The 18,667-nt window shown below is 48.9% G+C and overlaps 1 protein-coding gene across 1 annotated transcript; it reads left to right on the top strand.

Annotated features, from left to right (window-relative positions):
* The first annotated feature begins 5,854 nt into the window (after positions 1 to 5,854).
* Positions 5,855 to 18,591, top strand: LOC102442382 (keratin, type II cuticular Hb5-like). Its single transcript, XM_006095819.1, has 9 exons — positions 5,855 to 6,277; positions 9,627 to 9,835; positions 11,260 to 11,320; positions 12,306 to 12,401; positions 13,282 to 13,446; positions 13,684 to 13,809; positions 16,354 to 16,574; positions 17,742 to 17,773; positions 18,440 to 18,591. The coding sequence occupies exons 1-9, from the start codon at positions 5,855 to 5,857 to the stop codon at positions 18,589 to 18,591; spliced, it is 1,485 nt and encodes a 494-aa protein (XP_006095881.1).
* Positions 18,592 to 18,667: the final 76 nt, after the last annotated feature.

The raw sequence follows: 18,667 nt of genomic DNA on the forward strand, positions 1-18,667 counted from the left end.
ATGTGGCTGTGCTGCAATTGGAGGAGCTCCAGGAATAAGACAGGAAAGGGGTAATTATCAGTGTTTTCGTGCCAAGTTTTCTTCCTTTTGTCTCCTGAAGTTCCTCCTTCTCTGGCAAGCTTCTGCGCTGTTGGAGTTGGGGAACTCTGAAGGGCACTGTCTCCCACGGTGCCCTCCAGACAGCTAGCTGCCTCCCGTCTCAAGGGCCAGGTGGACAGACCTGGACGTGTTCCTTAAGTAGACCCCAAAGCTGAGACCCTGTAACTTCTGGCTGTCCTCCATGTGTTTGGGCACCTGTCCCCAGCTGCCTCACTTAGCCCCTGTGGGTACACATCCCCTCTCTCTGTCCCCCTCCCTCCCACCCAAGACAGACACTTCCTCTCCTTCAGGACTCCTCACAGGGCTGGGCCTCAGGGCCTCCCCACTGGGTGCTGTCTTGGCCAGCAGTGAGTGACCCTTTGGAAGCAACGAGGAGGCTCAAGCCGGTCATTCTTCATCCTGTGTGGCCTGAGCAGCAGAGGGCAAGGGTGCCACTGCTCTGGACACTGCATGGCTGAGTGCTGCCTAAGAGAGCAGGAGCTCCCTGAGAGAGAAAAATGAGCTAGCCCTGCTGAGCACTGCCCAGACTACACAACTGTTGGTTTTTAAAGCTTCTAAGTTTTGGGTGGTTCATTACACAGCCAAGTGAGCTCTTGACTGGATTCCATAATTTGCAACCACTCTTGATTATTAGAACCATTTCACTCCAGAATTTAAGAAGTCCTAGCCTCATTGTAAAATTTCAGTTTTGAGCTCTGCCCAAACCTTTTCTCTCTCCCACCCTTAAGCCACCTCCCCACGGCCGGCTAGCCTGTTTCTGGTTCTAATGCTCAGCTCAGTGGGGCGGGGTCTTTCATCACAAACTCCCTTCTTTTTTGAGATTTTTTCAACCCCTGTTGCACCAGGGGAGGTGTTGTCCATCAGGTTCTGCCTAAGTGGCAGCTGGTGGGAGCAGCAGGCTCTGTGTCTACCTCTAAAGTTGGGTGATGGCACCACAAGTCTGACGTTCCAGGGTTCATTCCCATAAAGTCCCCCAGCACCGATGCTGCCTTGCAGCGTTTGGCTATATCTTGTGCCTCACCCCCCATCTTCCCATGCTGCTGGACACTTGCCAGACTGCCAGCCTTCCAGCTCAGCTTTCCTCCCAGACCATCTTTGGGGCCTGTGACCATGAGGAGAGGTGGCCAGGTCCAACGTGAAGCTCTCTTAGAACTTGGGGAGACTAGCTGCCAACCTGAGAATCGTCATCTTGACTCCTTTCCTCACCCCCCACATCTAGTAAATTGACAGGCCCTTCTCATATCTCATGGTTGATTCCATTTCTTCTCCATTTCTCCAACACTGTCTTAGCTCAGGCCCATGTTATTTCACATTTCATTTCATGCGATAGCTTGCTAACTGGATTTTCTGCCTTTTATTATGTTCCCACAATCTGTTTTTCATCCCACTACTTAGTTGATCTGGTCATACATCCAGTCACTTTCCTTCCATCCATCCATCCATCCATCCATCCATCCATCATCCATCCCAACCCACCCGCCTCTGTATGTAACCATCAGAGGAAAATCCTCTACTGCTGATGGGACAAAGGCCATACTCCTGAAAGGGGCACACAGTGCTCCTGTCTTGGCCCTGCCTATGCTTCCAACCTCATTTCCCCTGTGCTCCTGCCGTGCTCCGCTCGCTGCTCTGACCCTGAGAGGGGCCTCCACACCTCTATGCACTCTATCCCCTGGGTTTGGGAACTCAAGTCTGGGCTCAGGGTCTGTTTCCTTTCAACAGAGTCGGGTATGTGTCTATTATCACACTGTAGATCAGCGATTTCGACCCTTTTCATCTCATGGCACACATAAATGAATTACTAAAATTCTGTGGCACACCAACAAAGTACATAATTTTTTTGCTGATCTGACAAAAATAGGTATAATTTTGATTAGTTTACAAAAAAGGCCACAATAGTGATTACCTACCCTTTTTGCTCCAAAGTGACTTAAAAAAAAAGTCAGGTACCTATACTTGCATATAAGGATTTCTGGTACCAAGAATTAACCAATCAGATGCAACCTCTTTTATGTGATGTGACTAAGAAAATGCAACTCTATTATTAGTACATGACCTTTATATTTATGGTTCAAGACAGGGCATTCACATCAGACAACTATTGTTGTGTTGGCTGTTGTCATTTTTTTATTTGACAATTTAAGGGAAAAGATGTCCGTGCCCCTGACTAATTAGTCAGGTATTGCACGTTTTAAAATTCTTTCGACACATCAGTTGAAAATCGCTGCTGTAGATGTTTGATTTCTCCATCGTGACCAGTAGGCTGTGAGCCACTTAAAGACAGAGAACGAGGTAGGAGAATGGGTATTCAGTGGCCACCATGCTTCCCTAGGCCACAGAGCACCAGCCTGTGTGGCCCTAATACCCTTGCCAGAGACATTCAGGTGCTTGGGAAAGGCTTGCTGCCAAAGAGGCATGCTGGGCAGGGCGGCCTCGGCAGGGTCCGAACAGGGTTCACTGGCAGCTGTGATGTCTGTGACAGGGCCTCCCACACTTCAGCCCCGGTGGTTTTCTAGCCGAGGAGTCTGGCCAGGATCTGCCAACTTCCCTCCGGAAGCGGAGCACAGCAGGAGATTCAAGCTGAGATCCTCCCTTCCGAGTTTTCATTTTGGGGAGACACCCTCACAATGTTGGGGATGTCAGTAAGAAATCTAAGAATCCACTTGGAAAAGCAGGAGACAGTGGTAAGGTGAGAGCTGGAACTCAGGGCCATGATAGTGAGGCTGCAGCTCTTCAACGCTCGAAGGCCGTGGGCTCAGAAATGTGGGTACAAGCGGGCCCAAGGCTTGGAGAGATGGTGATCTCCAGGTTGCAGACGGCAGAGCCCGGGCAAGCATTTGGGATGCTCACCTTGACATTTTCCTCACGGTGCCACTGTTTTACTTTATTGTGGAGACAAGTTTAACCCACAAGAAAGCGTGGAGGCATCCTTGATTCCTCCCCTTCTCTCACATCCCAGATCCAATATGTCGAGAAATCCGCTTTCAAATCTTTCTTTGCATTTCATCCAAGGCTGGTCACTGCTTATACCGTCCAGGGATTCCTTCCTTCCACACCTTTATGCACAGGCCTCCATTGTCTCCCTGGGGTGACCCTTCTCTTTCCCGCCACTGTTACTTCTCTTACAGTCTGTTTTCTGGGCAGCCATCACATCACCGTGATCAGTTAGCATGTCAGATAACTTTCCTCTGCACAGGCCCCGCAGCTACACGCTGCACTCAGTGGAGTTGCAGTCCTTGCAAGGCCTGCTGATCCTCCATGGTCGGAGTGGAGCACCTCCCTCCTGTGTCTCCTAAACTCGCCTACACCGTCCAGAACTCTCGCTCCCACTATTCAAACTGCAGTGGCTTCCTTGCTCCTGGTGGGAACACACCAGGCCTGTTCCTACCTTAGGCCTTTGCACTGGCTCTTGCCGCTGCCCACATGGTTCATCCTCTGACCTCCTCAAAGTCTTTGTTCAATGTCACCTTCTCAGAGCAGCCCCCTCGGACCACTCAGTTACAATTGGACCCCACCTTTCTCCCAGCTCTCCTGACTTTCCTTACCCTGTTCTATTTCTCCTTTCCACAACACATATCATCACTGTGATGGCGAACCTATGACACGCGTGTCAGAGGTGACCCTCGAACTCATTTTTTTGGTTAATTTTTCTTTGTTAAATGGCATTTAAATATATAAAATAAATATCAGAAATATAAGTCTTTGTTTTACTATGGTTGCAAATATCAAAAAATTTCTATATGTGACACAGCACCAGAGTTAAGTTAGGGTTTTTTCAAAATGCTGACACGCCGAGCTCAAAAGGTTCGCCATCACTGGCCTAACATATAATCTACTCATTTAAGTGTATTGTCGATACAAAAGTATACATCTTTATGTTATTCACAGATGCACCCCAAGCTCACAGAACGATGCTGGCACACAGTGGGTACCCCGTGAATACTCGCTGCACGAAAGAGAGAAACTAAGAGAGACCAGTGTGAGGCAGGCCCCTTCCAGAGCATCAGCTTTGAATTCACTTTCTATTTTGCTGGCCTGCCCAGGGTGTTTATCCTGGAGAAGCTCTCTCACCTCCTGGCACACTTGACTTTTCCCTATCAGTGCGGCTGGTGTGGGAGATGTGCTTCTGTGCCCAGCCAGCACCGAGGCAGCGGTGTGGCCACGAGAACAAAAGACTGGAGTAAGTTGTTTCTGCAGGTATTGGTTTATAGGGTGTCTCCCCAGCCCACCCTCCTGACTTGGCTCATCCTTGTAGCTCATCATCAGATGCAGAAACAAGGCGGTCATCTCAGACCTGTGCTCCTGGGGCAGCACCTGCTGCCTCTGGATCCATCTCCACACTCCCCACATGGAGAGGGAGAGAGAGAAAGAGAGAGAGAGGGAGAGGAGATTCTCTATTCTCTCTGATTCCATGTGGCTCTTTTCATATGCCCCCCCCCCCCACCTCAAGCCTGTTTCCTGTAGAGGGGCATTCTGGAAGATTCTTGTTCTTGTCTTGGTGCACAGAGGTTCTCTGCAATGAGTGCTTCACTCAGGGGCCTGGGGAGCTGGGCCTTTGGCATAACTGTAGCTTTCACAAAGCAGGTGCTCTCCCCATTGGGCTACATTTCCATCCTGCTCTTCCTGGGTGTGACAAGGAGGCACCTGTAAGATGATCGTGGGAGGCCGGGGGTGAGCAGCCCCAATGGAGGGCCTGGGCTTTGCAAGGGATCTCAAGAACTGGGTGATTTCTCTGTTTGGCACCCTTGCCTCGGGCCTCTCTGCCAACTTTCCCCATCCGGACCTGCCTAGGTCTCCGTCCTTCCTGATCCTCCACTGCCATGTGTGGCCTCAGAAACTAAGAGCACGCCCTCTCACCACGGATCTTTCCTGCTCCCGTCTGGTCTCCCCATGAGACCCAGCTTCCTCAAGGGCAAACTCTGCCTACCCAGCTTGATTTCCTCAGCATCTAAATTAGTGCCTTGTTCTTGTTCTGCTGGTGCTTTAGCACTTGCCGTGAATGAAGGCACCTCCTCCGGGCTGCTGCTGCACCTGGCCGATATTTGTAGACTAGATGGAGAACCTCTCCAGCCATTGGCTACTCCCTCCTGCGTGTGGTCTATTCAATTCAAGCAATGCTTCCCGAGGACCTGATATGCTGTTGGATATAAAAGTAGATAAGACTTGATTTCTGAATTGAAGGGGCAGCGCCAATGGCAATGACTCTACTATAAGATGGAATGCGGTTCAGAGCAGTAACAGGAAAAGGCTTGAAGAGGCTCACTCCGTATGTGCTCAACCTGGGAGGATGAGCCAGGCGTCCTTGCAGCCTTAGAAGGGGCATGGGATCTGCGTGGAAATACGGCCGGTGGGACTTCGGTGGGACATGGGACCCCTCAGGTCTCAGGAATGTGCTGGCCCAGGCCTCCACTTGCCTGTGTGGGATAATGATCTGAGGTCTACTCACAGGGCCGGAGGGGAATTAGGGCTGAATAGATATGTCTAGGCCTGTGGGGTTGAACAGGCCAGGGATGGGCTTATTGGGGTTCAGGGTCTCCTGAATTAAAGGTGGCAAGTTTCAGCTTCCCTTCTCAACTTGCCCCTGGGGGTGATTCCCACGCTCATAAAGGGAATTAATAACTTTCTCCTGCCTTTCATGTTGTCGGGAGGCCTGTGTCTGCCCTATAAAAGGCAGGAGCACTAACAGGTCTCTGGGGTGAGATCTGGTGTCCTTCAGTCCCTCCACTTCCCCTGGCACTGCCCACAGAGCAAAGGCATGGCGAGCCGGTCCTACCGCATCAGCTCTGGCTACGGGGTCAGGAATTTTAGCTCCTGCTCTGCTGTCATGCCCAAGCCGGGGGCTCACAGCTGTGCCAGTGCCGTGGCCTACCGAGGGGGCAGCCCTGGGGGCCCCGGCTACAGGCGCCTCGGGGGCTTTGGCAGCCGGAGTCTGTGTGCAGTGGGGTCCCCGCGGATCGCAGTGAGTTGTGTGCGCCCCCTACGCAGTGGGGGAAACTTTGGCTACAGAGCAGGGGGCCTTTGTGGGCCCAGCCCGCCCTGCATTACCACTGTCACAGTCAATGAGAGCCTCCTCACGCCCCTCAACCTGGAGATCGACCCCAACGCACAGTGCGTGAAGCATGAGGAGAAGGAGCAGATCAAGTGTCTCAACAACAAGTTCGCCGCCTTCATCGACAAGGTGGGTCTGTGGGTTGTCCCCTGGGCAATGGCTTAGGAAGGGGCAAGGGACTTGGAACCCAATGACTGGCTGGGCTCACATTCTTGGGGTCCCAGACCTGCTACTGATGAGCATGTAGCCTCGAGAACGTGGCTGAATCAGGATCTCAGATTCCACATGTTGCCTTGAGAGTCAAAATTGCAATAATGGATGCGAAACCACTGGCCAGAACAGGCAGGTGTATTGCTGCTATTACCCTGCTCAGCAAGAGTGAATATGTGTCTGGGCCCCATCCTCTGGATCTTGGCCATCACACAGTGAGGGGTGGATGGGGTGGGCGCCGCTGCGTAGGCTAGTGTCTGACCCATCCCCAGCAGGGAGAGGGGCCAGAAGCTCCTTTCCTGTAGGGACATCCTCGGAAGGCTGGGAGTTCCTAGGACTTCTGCTCCAGGGGCCTTCCCCCACCCAACGCTTCCATAGATGAACGACAGTGAGTTGAGAAACTTCAGGGCGGCCCAGGAGGGGCTGTTGAATTGCACTTTCCCGATGTTGCAGTTTCAGAGCTCTCCTTGTGGCTGGATACACAGCTTCGGTTTCCTTTGCCCCAGTGACACCCCTTCTGGGAGCCTGAAATCTGATCTTTGGGGGAGAACAGCCCCTGGAGTCCCCGGGAGGAAAGGCTCATCTTCCAGGGCTGAGTGGTGTGCACACCCTACACTAGAAGGTGCACACCGGCTGCTGTGGGTGGGTGCTTTGCTCTCAGACAAGCACCATCAGCAATAGGCATATCTGCAAGGGAAGGTGCTGTGCATCCATTCTTAGCACGCTCCTGGCTGTCCCTCCCATCAGCACACAGACGCTGACCCTGGGGCCATGCAGGTTGTTCACTGCACAGGGACACCCACTAAGATGGGGGAGGGGGAGGTTGAAATCCAGCCCTTGCTCTGTTCGCCAGGCTGTGTGCCCTGGGAGGGGCTGCATCTGCCTGAAGGGGCACCTTTTCCTAATTTGCTCAAAAGCACAGTGAGGACCCTGAACACGCAGACTTGAAAGGGATCTTTGCATGTGGCCCTTTGGGCATCACCCAGGTGTACCGCTCTCTGTTGGGGAGGGTCAATCCCTTCCCTGGGGTTGCTGACAGCCACTCATCTCCTTCCAGCGTTCTTCCTTCAGGATGAACTCCAGGTGTGCAAAGTGCATTGCTGTGGTGGGTTTAAGCCTGTAGAGCAGGCAGGCCCGAGAGCTGCCCTCCCAACCTGGGCCTATACATGGAGACCCAAGGCAGATGCCTTTTGGATAGTCGGGGTTTGGGTTCCTTTTCATTGAGAGTTACTTTTCACCAGCTTGTTCTCCCAGAAGTTTAGGACTTGAGAGGAGAACCTAGTTTAGGGCTGGCAGTTGCACGGTGCCTGGTGAATGAAGCCAAGCTGAGAAGTGTGCCACCTACAGGGGCAGCTGCTGCCTTTCACTCCAAACACAGGCCCAGCATTACCCAAGCATCCGGTTCGTCAAGGTCAGGGAAATCCAGATTCTTGCCTGAAGTCACTCAATTATTAAATGTTAGCAGCTAATCAGATTTTTGTAAAACAGTGTGCAGCCAAATAGCACATGCCCTGGGCCAGATAGGGCCTGAAGGCTGCCCGTGTAAATTACTGATGTGTTCTCATTGCCTCAGTTTACCATGAGGCTCAGAGAGAGTGAGGCACTGTGGCTCGGTTGGCGGCGGAGTTGGGCAGTAAGAGATCTCCTAACTTCTGGTCCAGGGTTCCCCCTCCAGGCTCCTGCACTCCAGAGTCAGAGTGAGGGAGGGTCATGGTGAGTGCATTTAAAAACCACTGCCAGAAGAAAAAGGAACCCTCGTGCACTGCTGGTGGGAGTGCAGACTGGTGCAGCCACTGTGGAACACAGCATGGAGTTTCCTCAAAAAATTAAATGTGGACCTGCCATTTGACCCAGTAATCCCACTTCTAGGAATGTATCCCAAGAAATCAGAAATACCAATCAGAAAGGACATATGCACCCCTATGTTCATAGCAACACAATTTACAATAGCTAAGATTTGGAGACAGCCTAAGTGCCCATCAGCAGATGAGTGGATTAAAAAACTGGTAAATCTACACAATGGGATACTACGCTGCTGTAAAAAAGAAAGAACTTTTACCATTCGCAACAGCATGGGTGAACATGGAGAACATTATGCTAAGCGAAATAAGCCAGTTGGAGAAAGATAAATATCACATGATCTCACTCATTTGTGGACTATAATGAACAACATACACTGATGAACAAAAATAGATCCAGAGACAGAGAAGCATCAAACAGACCGTCAAACTTCAGAAGGAAGGCAGGGGAAGGCGTGGGGGAGGTAAGAGATCAACCTAAGGACTTGTATGCATGCATATAAGCATAACCAGTGGACACAGACACTAGGGGTGTAAGGGCATGTGCTGGGGGGTGGGGGTGGCCGGGGAGAGGTTAATGGGGGGAAAAGGAGACATATGTAATACTATATGTAATTCTCTAACAATAAAGAATTAAAAAAATAAAAATTACTGCCATAAAAATGCCCACAAACTTAGCATCTTAAAACAACATACATTTATCTCATGAGGCTGAAACCAAGCTGCCAGGAGGGTTGCATTTCTTTCTGGAGGCCCTTTTCCAGGGACATCCAGGTTTCTGGCAGAACTGAGTTCCGTGTGGTGATCAGACTGAGGTCCCTGTTCCCTTGCTGGCTGATTGACAGGCAGGTGTTCTCAGTTTCTAGGGGCTGCCCGTATTCCTAGTCTCATAGACCTTTCTCCATCTTTAAAGCTGGTGATAGTGGTCACGTGCTTCTCATTTCTCCTGTTTGAACTCTCTCTTCTGCCTCCTTCTTCTGGGCATCTCTCTCATCCTTCCTCTTCCACTTTGAAAGGCAACTACTGTGGGAGCCACCTGGATAATTTAGGATAAGCTCCTGATCTTCGGTCTGTAACCTTAATTGCTTCTGCAGGATCCCTCTTACCATGTAATGCAACATATTTACAGGTTCCAGGGATTAGGGAGTGGCCATCTTTGAGGGGCCATTTTTTACCTACTACATGTGGTTTGTGGTATTTTTTCAGGATCAGATGTTATTTTATTCTGTGCAGAATAAACAAATCACGAATAAATTGTGTGCTCTTCTTTCCGGGAGGTGGGGGGAGGGGAAGTTATTTGGGGAACAATTGTGAACTGTACTTTCAGACTTTGTAAATGATTCGGTCTTTGAGGGAAGGTCACAGCTGCTACAGGTCAGGGGCCATCCCAAAGGGCAGAGAGAGTTCTGGGGGACCAGAAACCTCCCTAGACTTCCCACCGAGTCTCTTTTCTTCACCCTCGGCGACAGGTGCGCTTCCTGGAGCAGCAGAACAAGCTGCTGGAGACCAAGTGGCAGTTCTACCAGAACCGCAAGTGCTGTGAGAGCAACCTGGAGCCGCTGTTTGAGGGCTACATCGAGACGCTGAGGCGGGAGGCCGAGTGTGTGGAGGCCGACAGCGGGAGGCTGGCCTCAGAGCTCAACCATGTGCAGGAGGTGCTGGAGGGCTACAAGAAGAGGTAAGCATGACAGGGCCAGGGGTGGTTATAGGAATGGGGTAGGTCTTGGCTGGGTCAATACAACTATCCTTGAGGCAGACATGGTTGAAGTTCGGGGTCCTTTCAGGCTACCAATCAGATGGTTTGCATTATCAGTCTTCTCCGTCTTGTCTGGGCTCCCAGCTCCTGCAGCGTATCTTGGAGACCTAGCAACAATCTGGAGGGAAGGGGTGCTCCCAGCCGGGAGGGATGGGGCACATGCCCAGGGCACAGACTGACCCAGAGATGGAGAGAGAGCAAATGAAACAGGAGGACCATGGTCAACAGGGCTAGAAAGCAGAACATGGGAACAGCAGTCGGCAGCAGGATAGGTGGAAATGAAACATCCTGGAAAAGAATTATTGAAAATGATCAGGCTGATGCCATTAAGGATATCTGATGAAATTGGATACTTCTTTTATTGATGCTGCAGATAAATCATTAGGCTTTTGTTATGCAAGGCTCTACAATTTAAAGGTCCAGGTAAATCTTTTATTTTAACCTGACTTGTTTAGTTTGGCCATTATCTAGTTTTACTCGCTGTATCACTTAACTTGCCCCACTTCATCTGGTAGACACGGACAGACTGAAAGGTGATTTTGACATAATCAGCTCTGGTCATTCTAATTGGAATTCTGGTCTTGGAAGGTCAAGTTTTACCATCAGATGGACCCAGCAATGGGTCTTCACTTCCTTTGGGGTGATGCAAATGCAGACACAATTCTGTTTGCAGGTGCCAAAGTCTGTCTTCTACTCTAGGAGTGTGTGGGCCAGTAATCACAGAGCTCAGAGTTTATAGGAGCCTAATTGCCTGTAATTACAAAGTTGTGAAAACCGTGCTCTGGGAACGCTGGTCTCCCTTGTTGGCTCCGGCAGGGCTGCTCCAGGGATAAGTCCTCACGGGCAAGAAAGAACCACAGGCTGGTGGAGGAGGACTGTGGAAATGCCCCCAGCAGTCTGGGCAGAGCGGGTTGCTCCCAGTATTTCAAGTCCTTGGATGTTGGGGGAGGGGGAAAGGAACGTCATGGGAATGGCTTTCATGGAGCTTTATGTTTTGTATAATTTTAGGGTTGTAGGGCTCCTTGTAGCAACGGTCACTCATTTATCCCACAAACGTACTAAGTGTCTTACTGCCAACCAGGCAATTGAACCCAAGTTGCAGGCGGAGTAAATGGCTTGCCTGAGGTTTTGCAGGGACCTCACTTCCAAGCTTGGACCAGAAACCAGGGACTTGGGCTTCATGTTCAGGGTCCTCTGGTGGGTTCTTTGTGGCTGGGAAATAGAAGTCCAGAGAGGCTAGCCTCTTCTCCCAAGGCACCCAGAAAGTCAAGGGCAGAAGCAGGGAGTCTTGAAAACCTAGGGTTCACTAGCCGGCCACAGCCCTCAGCTGTGCTCTCTCTCCTCAGGTTTGAAGAAGAGGTGGTCCTCAGGGCCACGGCTGAGAATGAGTTTGTGGTGCTGAAGAAGGTGAGTGACTCTTTTCGTACGGCAAGCAGCTAACTCTTGGATGGTGGGTCTATGAGACTGGGCATCTTGCCAAGGTCATGCCAATCCCGCTGGGGTGGCGAGGCAGTCAAGTCCCTTGGCCAATGGAGGCTGGTCTGGCTTTGGAAGTCTCTTGGCCCCCATGCAGGAATCCAGACTGTATTGACCAGGCTTCTTAAAAAGAAAACCTCATCATACTGCTGTCTGACTTTTTGTAAACTCCCTGGTTAGCTGAAATGGTCACTTTTAAATCCATTTCACTCTCATGTAGACATTGCCTCCCAGTGGGTTCTCAGCTTGCTAGTGGTTTTGTGAGCTGTGGCAATGGCAGATGATGACATAACAGAAGAAAAACTGCTAATGATCTCCCTTTGATTTTAAGTTGGTGAGTTGAAGTGTACACTTACATAGTTTCATAAATAACGTGCTCACCAGCCACCTTATCTGTGAGTAATCACAGAATAGAGAGGAGGCTGGTAAAAATCTGCCATGGAGGCATGACCTTGGTCTCAGGCAGGAAGGTCAGCTACTTGGGGGTTGGGTGTTGCCTGACCTAGGTGCCAAGGATGACCTACTGGGGAGGTGTACCCATGCTCTGTGGCCACCTCAGGGTCATGCTCCAGGGCCAGTTTGGCTCAGTGGCAGTAGCCTGCGGTTTTGGGTTTTGATCTTAGGCTATTTGCTTAATCAAAACCCCCAATTCTGGAGGAAATGAAAAGTCTCTAGGGGCAGACTTCTCTTCACTTCCTATCCCTTGGGGTCTCACTGATGTTTATGTGAAGGGAGGTAAAGACAGTGGCAGATAACAAAGGCCCTGTTCCCAGGACCCTGAAAGTGACTTGTAATTGCAGGTTGGATGAGCAGGGGCAGGGGGTGGGCCAGGAGGTGGTGTCAGGGCCCACTGTAGAGTGCAGTGTCCAAGGGCACTGAGTGACTCATGCCCACTCTCTCCTGTCTTCTCCACCAGGACATAGACAGCGCCTATCTGCGCAAGGCGGACCTGGAGGCCAATGTGGAGGCGCTGAAGGAGGAGATGCACTTCCTGCAGGCTCTCTATGAGGAGGTGAGTCTCCCCATCTCCGGAAGAGCAATTGAGAGAAGAGACAGGAGGGTTTCCCTGGGGTGTGGCCTGTCCTGGTTCCTTGGTTCTAGGGAAAGTTGTCCATTCCTTACTTGTCTAGGATCTCAACATCCTTTCCTTTGTGACTGAGGCCTCCTTTCAAAATGACAATGGATGATGGCCTTCCTTTAAAATGATTAGAAAGACTATATAATTCATTGCCTGTCCACACAGCACAACATGAAGTAGAGATTTGATAATAGAGCTCTCTCTATATATAATAATAATTATTATAGAAACTCAGGACTCTAAATCTGGCCATTATCTGGTTGGCTGGATTTATACATAAAGCTACCACTGATCTGGAGAGCTTAGGCTTCAGACATAGTATTTCAGTTTATTCCTGACCTTAGAAATCTGCCTCTATTGATCTCAGCATTGATGGAATTCCACCTTACTCACTGCCTTGAGGCTATGGTGCAGTCTTCAGCCTTTTTCTCTTAAAACTACACTTAAGCCCTGGCCGGTTTGGCTCACTGGATAGAGTGTCGGCCTGGGGACTGAAGGGTCCCAGGTTCGATTCCGGTCAAGGGAATGTACCTTGGTTGCGGGCACATCCCTGGTGGCGGGTGTGCAGGAGGCAGCTGATCGATGCTCCTCTCTCATTGATGTTTCTAACTCTCTATCTCTCTCCCTTCCTCTCTGTAAAAAAATCAATAAAATATATTTTTTAAGAAACTACACTTAACATTTTTCTGACTTGCCAGAAGTTTTCTAATTTATTTCTAAAATTTCCAAGTTGGGACTGTGCTTTTGATTACCTGCAGAAGCAGGAATGGGAAGGGGATTTGGAGCTTAGGGCCCTGTCTCTTGTCTCCTACAGGAAATCTATGTCCTTCAGTCACAAATCTCTGACACTTCGGTGGTGGTCAAGATGGACAACAGTCGGGAACTCAACATGGACTCAGTTGTGGCCGAGATCAAGGCTCAGTATGACGACGTGGCTAGCCGCAGCCGGGCCGAGGCCGAGTCCTGGTACCAAAGCAAGGTAAACTGGAGGCCTGGGCTGCCCTACAAACCATGACCCTGGAGCTTCTCTGGGAAATGCACCCAGGCACTCAGAGGGGCTGTAGCTGCGGTTCCAGGTTCAGAGCTGGGAAGGAGGTGGGCTGTTGCAGAAGACTAGGCTAGCTAATCTGGGCTGGGTGGGATCAGTGACCTCCCAGCACACCCTCCAGCCACCTGATGATGGGTAGTTTCCACGTGTTTGTCTCCTGACCCGCAGTGTGAGGAGATGAAGGCCACAGTGACCCAGCAGGGCGAGAACCTCCGCAGAACCAAGGATGAGCTCAACGACCTGAACCGCATGATCCAGAGGCTGACAGCAGAGGTGGAGAATGCCAAGCAGCAGGTGGGAGACACTGAGAACTCAGCACACCTGCCGCTTCTGATCTGCTTTCTGCTTTCCTTCTACCTCGAGGGGCTCCTGCTATCTTTGGAGAGGCTTGTATGTTAACCACCTGCATCTGAAGGACTCACAGTGCACAAAACATTGTAGGAAGAGGATTGGTCTATCTATTTAAAAAAAGTTTTTTTTTTTTATTGATTTTAGAGAGGAAAGGAGAGGGAGAGAGATAGAAACATCAATGATGGGAGAGATCATTAATCGGCTGCCTCCTGCACACCTCCCACTGGGGTTTGGGCCTTCAATCCCTGCTAATTGGAATTTAAATTTTCACTTCTCTGGTTAACTAGTGACATTGAATGTCTCCCCATACACTTACTAATCATTTGTATTTCTCCTGCTAAGAATTGCCTATTCATATCATCTGCCCATTTTTCTATTGAAACTTCTGTCTTCTTGGCGATTTGCATTATTCTTTTGCCCATTCTCTCCAGATTGTAACCCTTAATCAGTTACACATGCCTCAATTAGTCTTCTCTCAATCTGTCATGTGTCTGTTTGCTTTGTTCTGGTGTCCTTTACTGAAAAAAAAATCTTTAACTTGGATGTGACCAAATCCATCACCTCTTACCTTATGGGTTATACTTATGAAAGTTTGAGGTCATAGATGTATCCTCTTACGTTTTGTCCTCTGCTGGTTGTATAGTTTTACCCCTCACAGTTAGGTCTTTAATCCATCTGGACTTTATTTTTTTGTATATACAGGAAGTAGGGTTTTAATTAAAATTATCTACATACACTGTAGCAATAAACTATATCACATAATCTATTCTTTACCCATGGGCTTGTGCTACCACCTCTATCGTAACGCTGAGTTCCCGCATATACCTGGCTCAGTACCGGTCCTTACCCTTCTGTAGGCTGTTCTCATCCTCTGTGTAAGATGTATCACAAGTAATTTGTTACTCTTAATAATTGAAGTAATAAAATATGGGAATGGTTTACTTTTCAGAAGTGAAACTAGAGAAGAATACTTGCATTCTGATATGCTTTTAAAAATATTTATTTTATTGTGGTACGGACAGCATGAGATTGACCCTTTTTAACAAATATGTAAGTGTATAACATACTGTCGTTGACTAAGGTAGGATGTTGTACTGTGGATCTCCAGAGCTTATTCATCCTGCTTACCTGAAATTTTATGTCTGAGCATTAGTGACTTCTCATTCTCCCACCCCTCCCCAGCCCTGGCAACTACCATTCACTCTTTGATTCTGAATTTGACTCTTTTAGATACTTCATATACTAGTAAGTGGAACCATGCAGTGTTTGTCTTTCTGTGTCTGGCTTGTTATACTTAGCACGATGTCCTCAAGTTTCATCCATCTTGCTGCATATTGTAGGATTTCTTTTTTTTTTTTTATAAAGGCTGAATGGCATCCATTTTATGTATGTACCTTATTTTCTTTATCCATTCATCTCCCCATGGACAAGCGGGTTGTCTTCACATCTTGGCTATTGTGAATAGTGCTGTGATGAACACGGGAGTGCTAATAACTCTTTGAGATCCTGATTTTAATTCTTTTGGGTAGATACCCAGAAGTGGAATTGCTGGATCATATGGTAGTTCTATTTTTAATTTATTGAGGAACCTCCATACTATTTTCATAGCAGCTGCACCATTTTGCATTCCCACTAATGGTGTGCAGGGGGTTCCAATTTCTCCACATCCTCACTAACACTTGCCTTGTTTTTTTAATAATAGCCATCCTGACAGGTGTGAGGTGGTCCTCATAGTTTGATTTGCATTTCTATGATGATAAGTGGGTTTTTTGTTGTTGTTGTTTTTGTTTTGTTTTTTATATACCTGATGGCCACTTGTGTTTTCTTTGGAGAAATGTCTATTCAGGTCCTTAACCCATTTTTACAACTGGGTAATTAGGTTGATTTGTGGTTTTTTTGAGTGATGAGTTGTAGGAGTTCCTTCTGCTTTCTTAGGTGGGTTGAGGAAGAAGCTGTAGTTAGTGTGCTGGGCATTGTAAATGGGAACTTCTTTCAGCATGCTGATCTCAAAGAATGAGACCCGCACAGTGGTCTCTGAAAACCTGGGGTTGGCACTAACTAATTGGGTAGCTTAGGGCAAGTCACAGCCTCTCTGAGTCTCATAATGAGTTTCTGCCTAATGGAATAGCAAGGCCTATTCTGACAAGCTGACAGAGTAACTAAAGGTCAAATAAGATAACAACTGTGAAAGTGCCTTGTACACTAATGACAGTAAACACATGTAAGATAATATCACTAATTATCAGTCCTATTTCAGTGCTAACATTTCCTCCCACTAATGGCTCTCCATGGATTTGAGTTTTACAATAAAGTGGTACAAAAATAAAGGAAGAAAGCTCCAAATGGCTATTATTTCCCTTCCTGGCTAATTAAAAATCTGTCCATTTTGAATGGAGGCAAAATAGGATGACCAAGGTGTGGGAGACCCACCAGGGTCCCCACAGCCTGCACCCTTCTCAAACTCCTTCCCTCCTCTCCTTCCCCCAGCGCCGCAAGCTGGAGGCCGCTGTGGCCCAGGCCGAGCAGCAGGGCGAGGCGGCCGTCAATGATGCCCGCTGCAAGCTGGCCGAGCTGGAGGCCGCCCTGCAGAAGGCCAAGCAGGACATGGCCTGCCTGCTCAAGGAGTACCAGGAGGTCATGAACTCCAAGCTGGGCCTGGATGTGGAGATTGCCACTTATCGCAAACTGCTGGAGGGGGAGGAGAGCCGGTGAGTATGGGCTCGGGGTCACTTCATATCTCCACTCAGGCTGGGAGAGTGCCTCACTAGACTACAATCCTCCAGGCCGCTCAAACAGGGAAATACTCTAGAGATCATGGGGTCCAGACACTTCCCCATTTTAAAAATAGAGAAACTGAGGCCCAAAGAGGGGAAAGGGCTGGTCCAAGACCACAGCTACTTAGTGGTTAAGCTAAAATGGTACCAGGCTGTGCTGACTTTGAACCAAGAATTGGGGGCAGGTGAAGTCTGCCTGGGAGGGAGCAATGTGGCTTTACACTAGGATGGTGCATGAGCCTCTAGCCTTGAGGTGGTCACATCATTACTGCCTCCTAGCTGGGTCCACTGGAGGGAGGAACAGGCTGCACTGGGGAGGAGAGTATACAAGGTTAAGATCACAAGCTGTGAGCCAGATCTCCCGGGTTCAAACCCCAGCTCTAACACTTACTAGCTATGAACCCCCAGGCCTCATCTGTAAAACAGGTAATCATAAAACCCACCACTTAAGGCTGTTGCATGGATTAAGTGAGTTAATGGGACATAGTAAGCACAAGTAGTGCTGGTTATTAGAATAAGAATATCTCTATCCAGGGTAGCCAGGCAGGGCTGCATCCACACAGAGGCTCCTTATTAACAAGGTCAGTGTTAGAAATCTGACAGGAGTGGCACCCAAGGCAGCTGGCCACACTGCTGGATTTGCACCGTGCTTGACCCCAGCAGGTAAACTTTTCTGTCCGTTTCCTCGGGACTTTGCGTGAAGCCACTAGAGCTATCTCCTCCTTTGCACCGTTAACACAACCCATTCACCAGCATTCCGTGGAGCACTTGGCATTTTCAGAGTGACACTTTCATTATGATAGTAATCATTAATGTATTAGGTGTCAATAACTCAATCATATTATGAATAAGGTGCTGCTTCCCAACACACAAGATTTTAAAAGGTGGTTTAGTGTATTCTTTGCATATTGAGGCCATTGACCTTTTAATAGACCTGTCCTTTAGGGATCCCAGGGAGCAGTGCCAACACTGGTGCTGTCTGCAGTGGGTGGGCAGCATGCCCCCAGTCCCTCATCTCTCCCATGCTTTAGGATGGATAATAGGTCTGCTGCAAGGGCAGGGAGCTCAGTTCTAATGCTCACTCTCTCCTCTCCCCTGCAGGCTGTGTGAAGGCATGAGCTCAGTCAACATCTGTAAGTTGGGGTTGTGTGTGGGCATGGTTCTTTTGGGTGTCAATAGTCTTAATATTAGGTTGCACCTAAATAGTGACTGAACCTGTTTGTGGGGCACAGGGAACGGTGGTAGTGGCTGAGGTCTCTGGGATCTGAACAAATTAATGGTCCAAAATATTTGAACCATATATGGATCCATCTGGAACATCTGTTTGGTTCTACAAAAATAGCCTAAGTCTTGCAATTAAACACAGAATACTCTTCAAGTGGTACAATGTTTTAATAAGAAGAAACACTAGATGTCTATTCTGATCATTTGGAGCCACTACAGGCAATTCTCAAATCTTTCTGTTTAATAATCCAGTGTGTACATAGAACCTAGTCTAGGTGTCTATCTGTTCTCCTAATCTTTCCAACAACCATCTTTCTAGATGATTCCTCCACTGTGATCCATCAGATTTTGCTCAAAAATTGAATAAACACATCTCAACATTAGTCTGGTTCAAATAGAGTTAGGTGTTCAATTTGTTAACCAAGTTCCTTCTAGAAGCAAATGGCAGTGGGCTTAAAAGATTCATGTTGTTGGTCCCTTGGAGTGTGAAGCGAGTTAATTATTGGTTCCAAAAAATTTTGGGGTCACACCATGTCTGGGATAAGAGAATTCTGATCTGGTGTCTCCATCCACAGGTGTGAGCCGTTCCCAGGGCGGTGTGGTCTGCGGAGACCTCAATGCCACCCTCCCTCAAGGCCTGGGGGGCATGGCCCTCAGCAGCAACGCCCTCTGCCCCCCTTCTGTAGCAGGGGCATGTTCCAGCGCCAGATCTGTGCGGTTTGCATAGCCGGGGGTAGGGGCTGGGACTTTGGATGGAGTAGGTCTGATAGGGGCAAGGGTGGGGAGCAGGAGGGGGAAATCTT

This window comes from Myotis lucifugus, unplaced genomic scaffold, assembly GCF_000147115.1.
Source record: "Myotis lucifugus unplaced genomic scaffold, Myoluc2.0 scaffold_160, whole genome shotgun sequence".
Classification (NCBI taxonomy): domain Eukaryota; kingdom Metazoa; phylum Chordata; class Mammalia; order Chiroptera; family Vespertilionidae; genus Myotis; species Myotis lucifugus.

What these genes read in the sequence shown, in the direction of transcription:
- LOC102442382 (XM_006095819.1), top strand. Translation starts at nt 5,855, where the DNA reads ATGGCGAGCCGGTCCTACCGCATCAGCTCTGGCTACGGGGTCAGGAAT. An exon ending in TGCAGGCTCTCTATGAGGAG is followed by an intron (nt 12,402 to 13,281) that starts GTGAGTCTCCCC and finishes TGTCTCCTACAG; the next exon opens with GAAATCTATGTCCTTCAGTC. An exon ending in AGTCCTGGTACCAAAGCAAG is followed by an intron (nt 13,447 to 13,683) that starts GTAAACTGGAGG and finishes CCTGACCCGCAG; the next exon opens with TGTGAGGAGATGAAGGCCAC.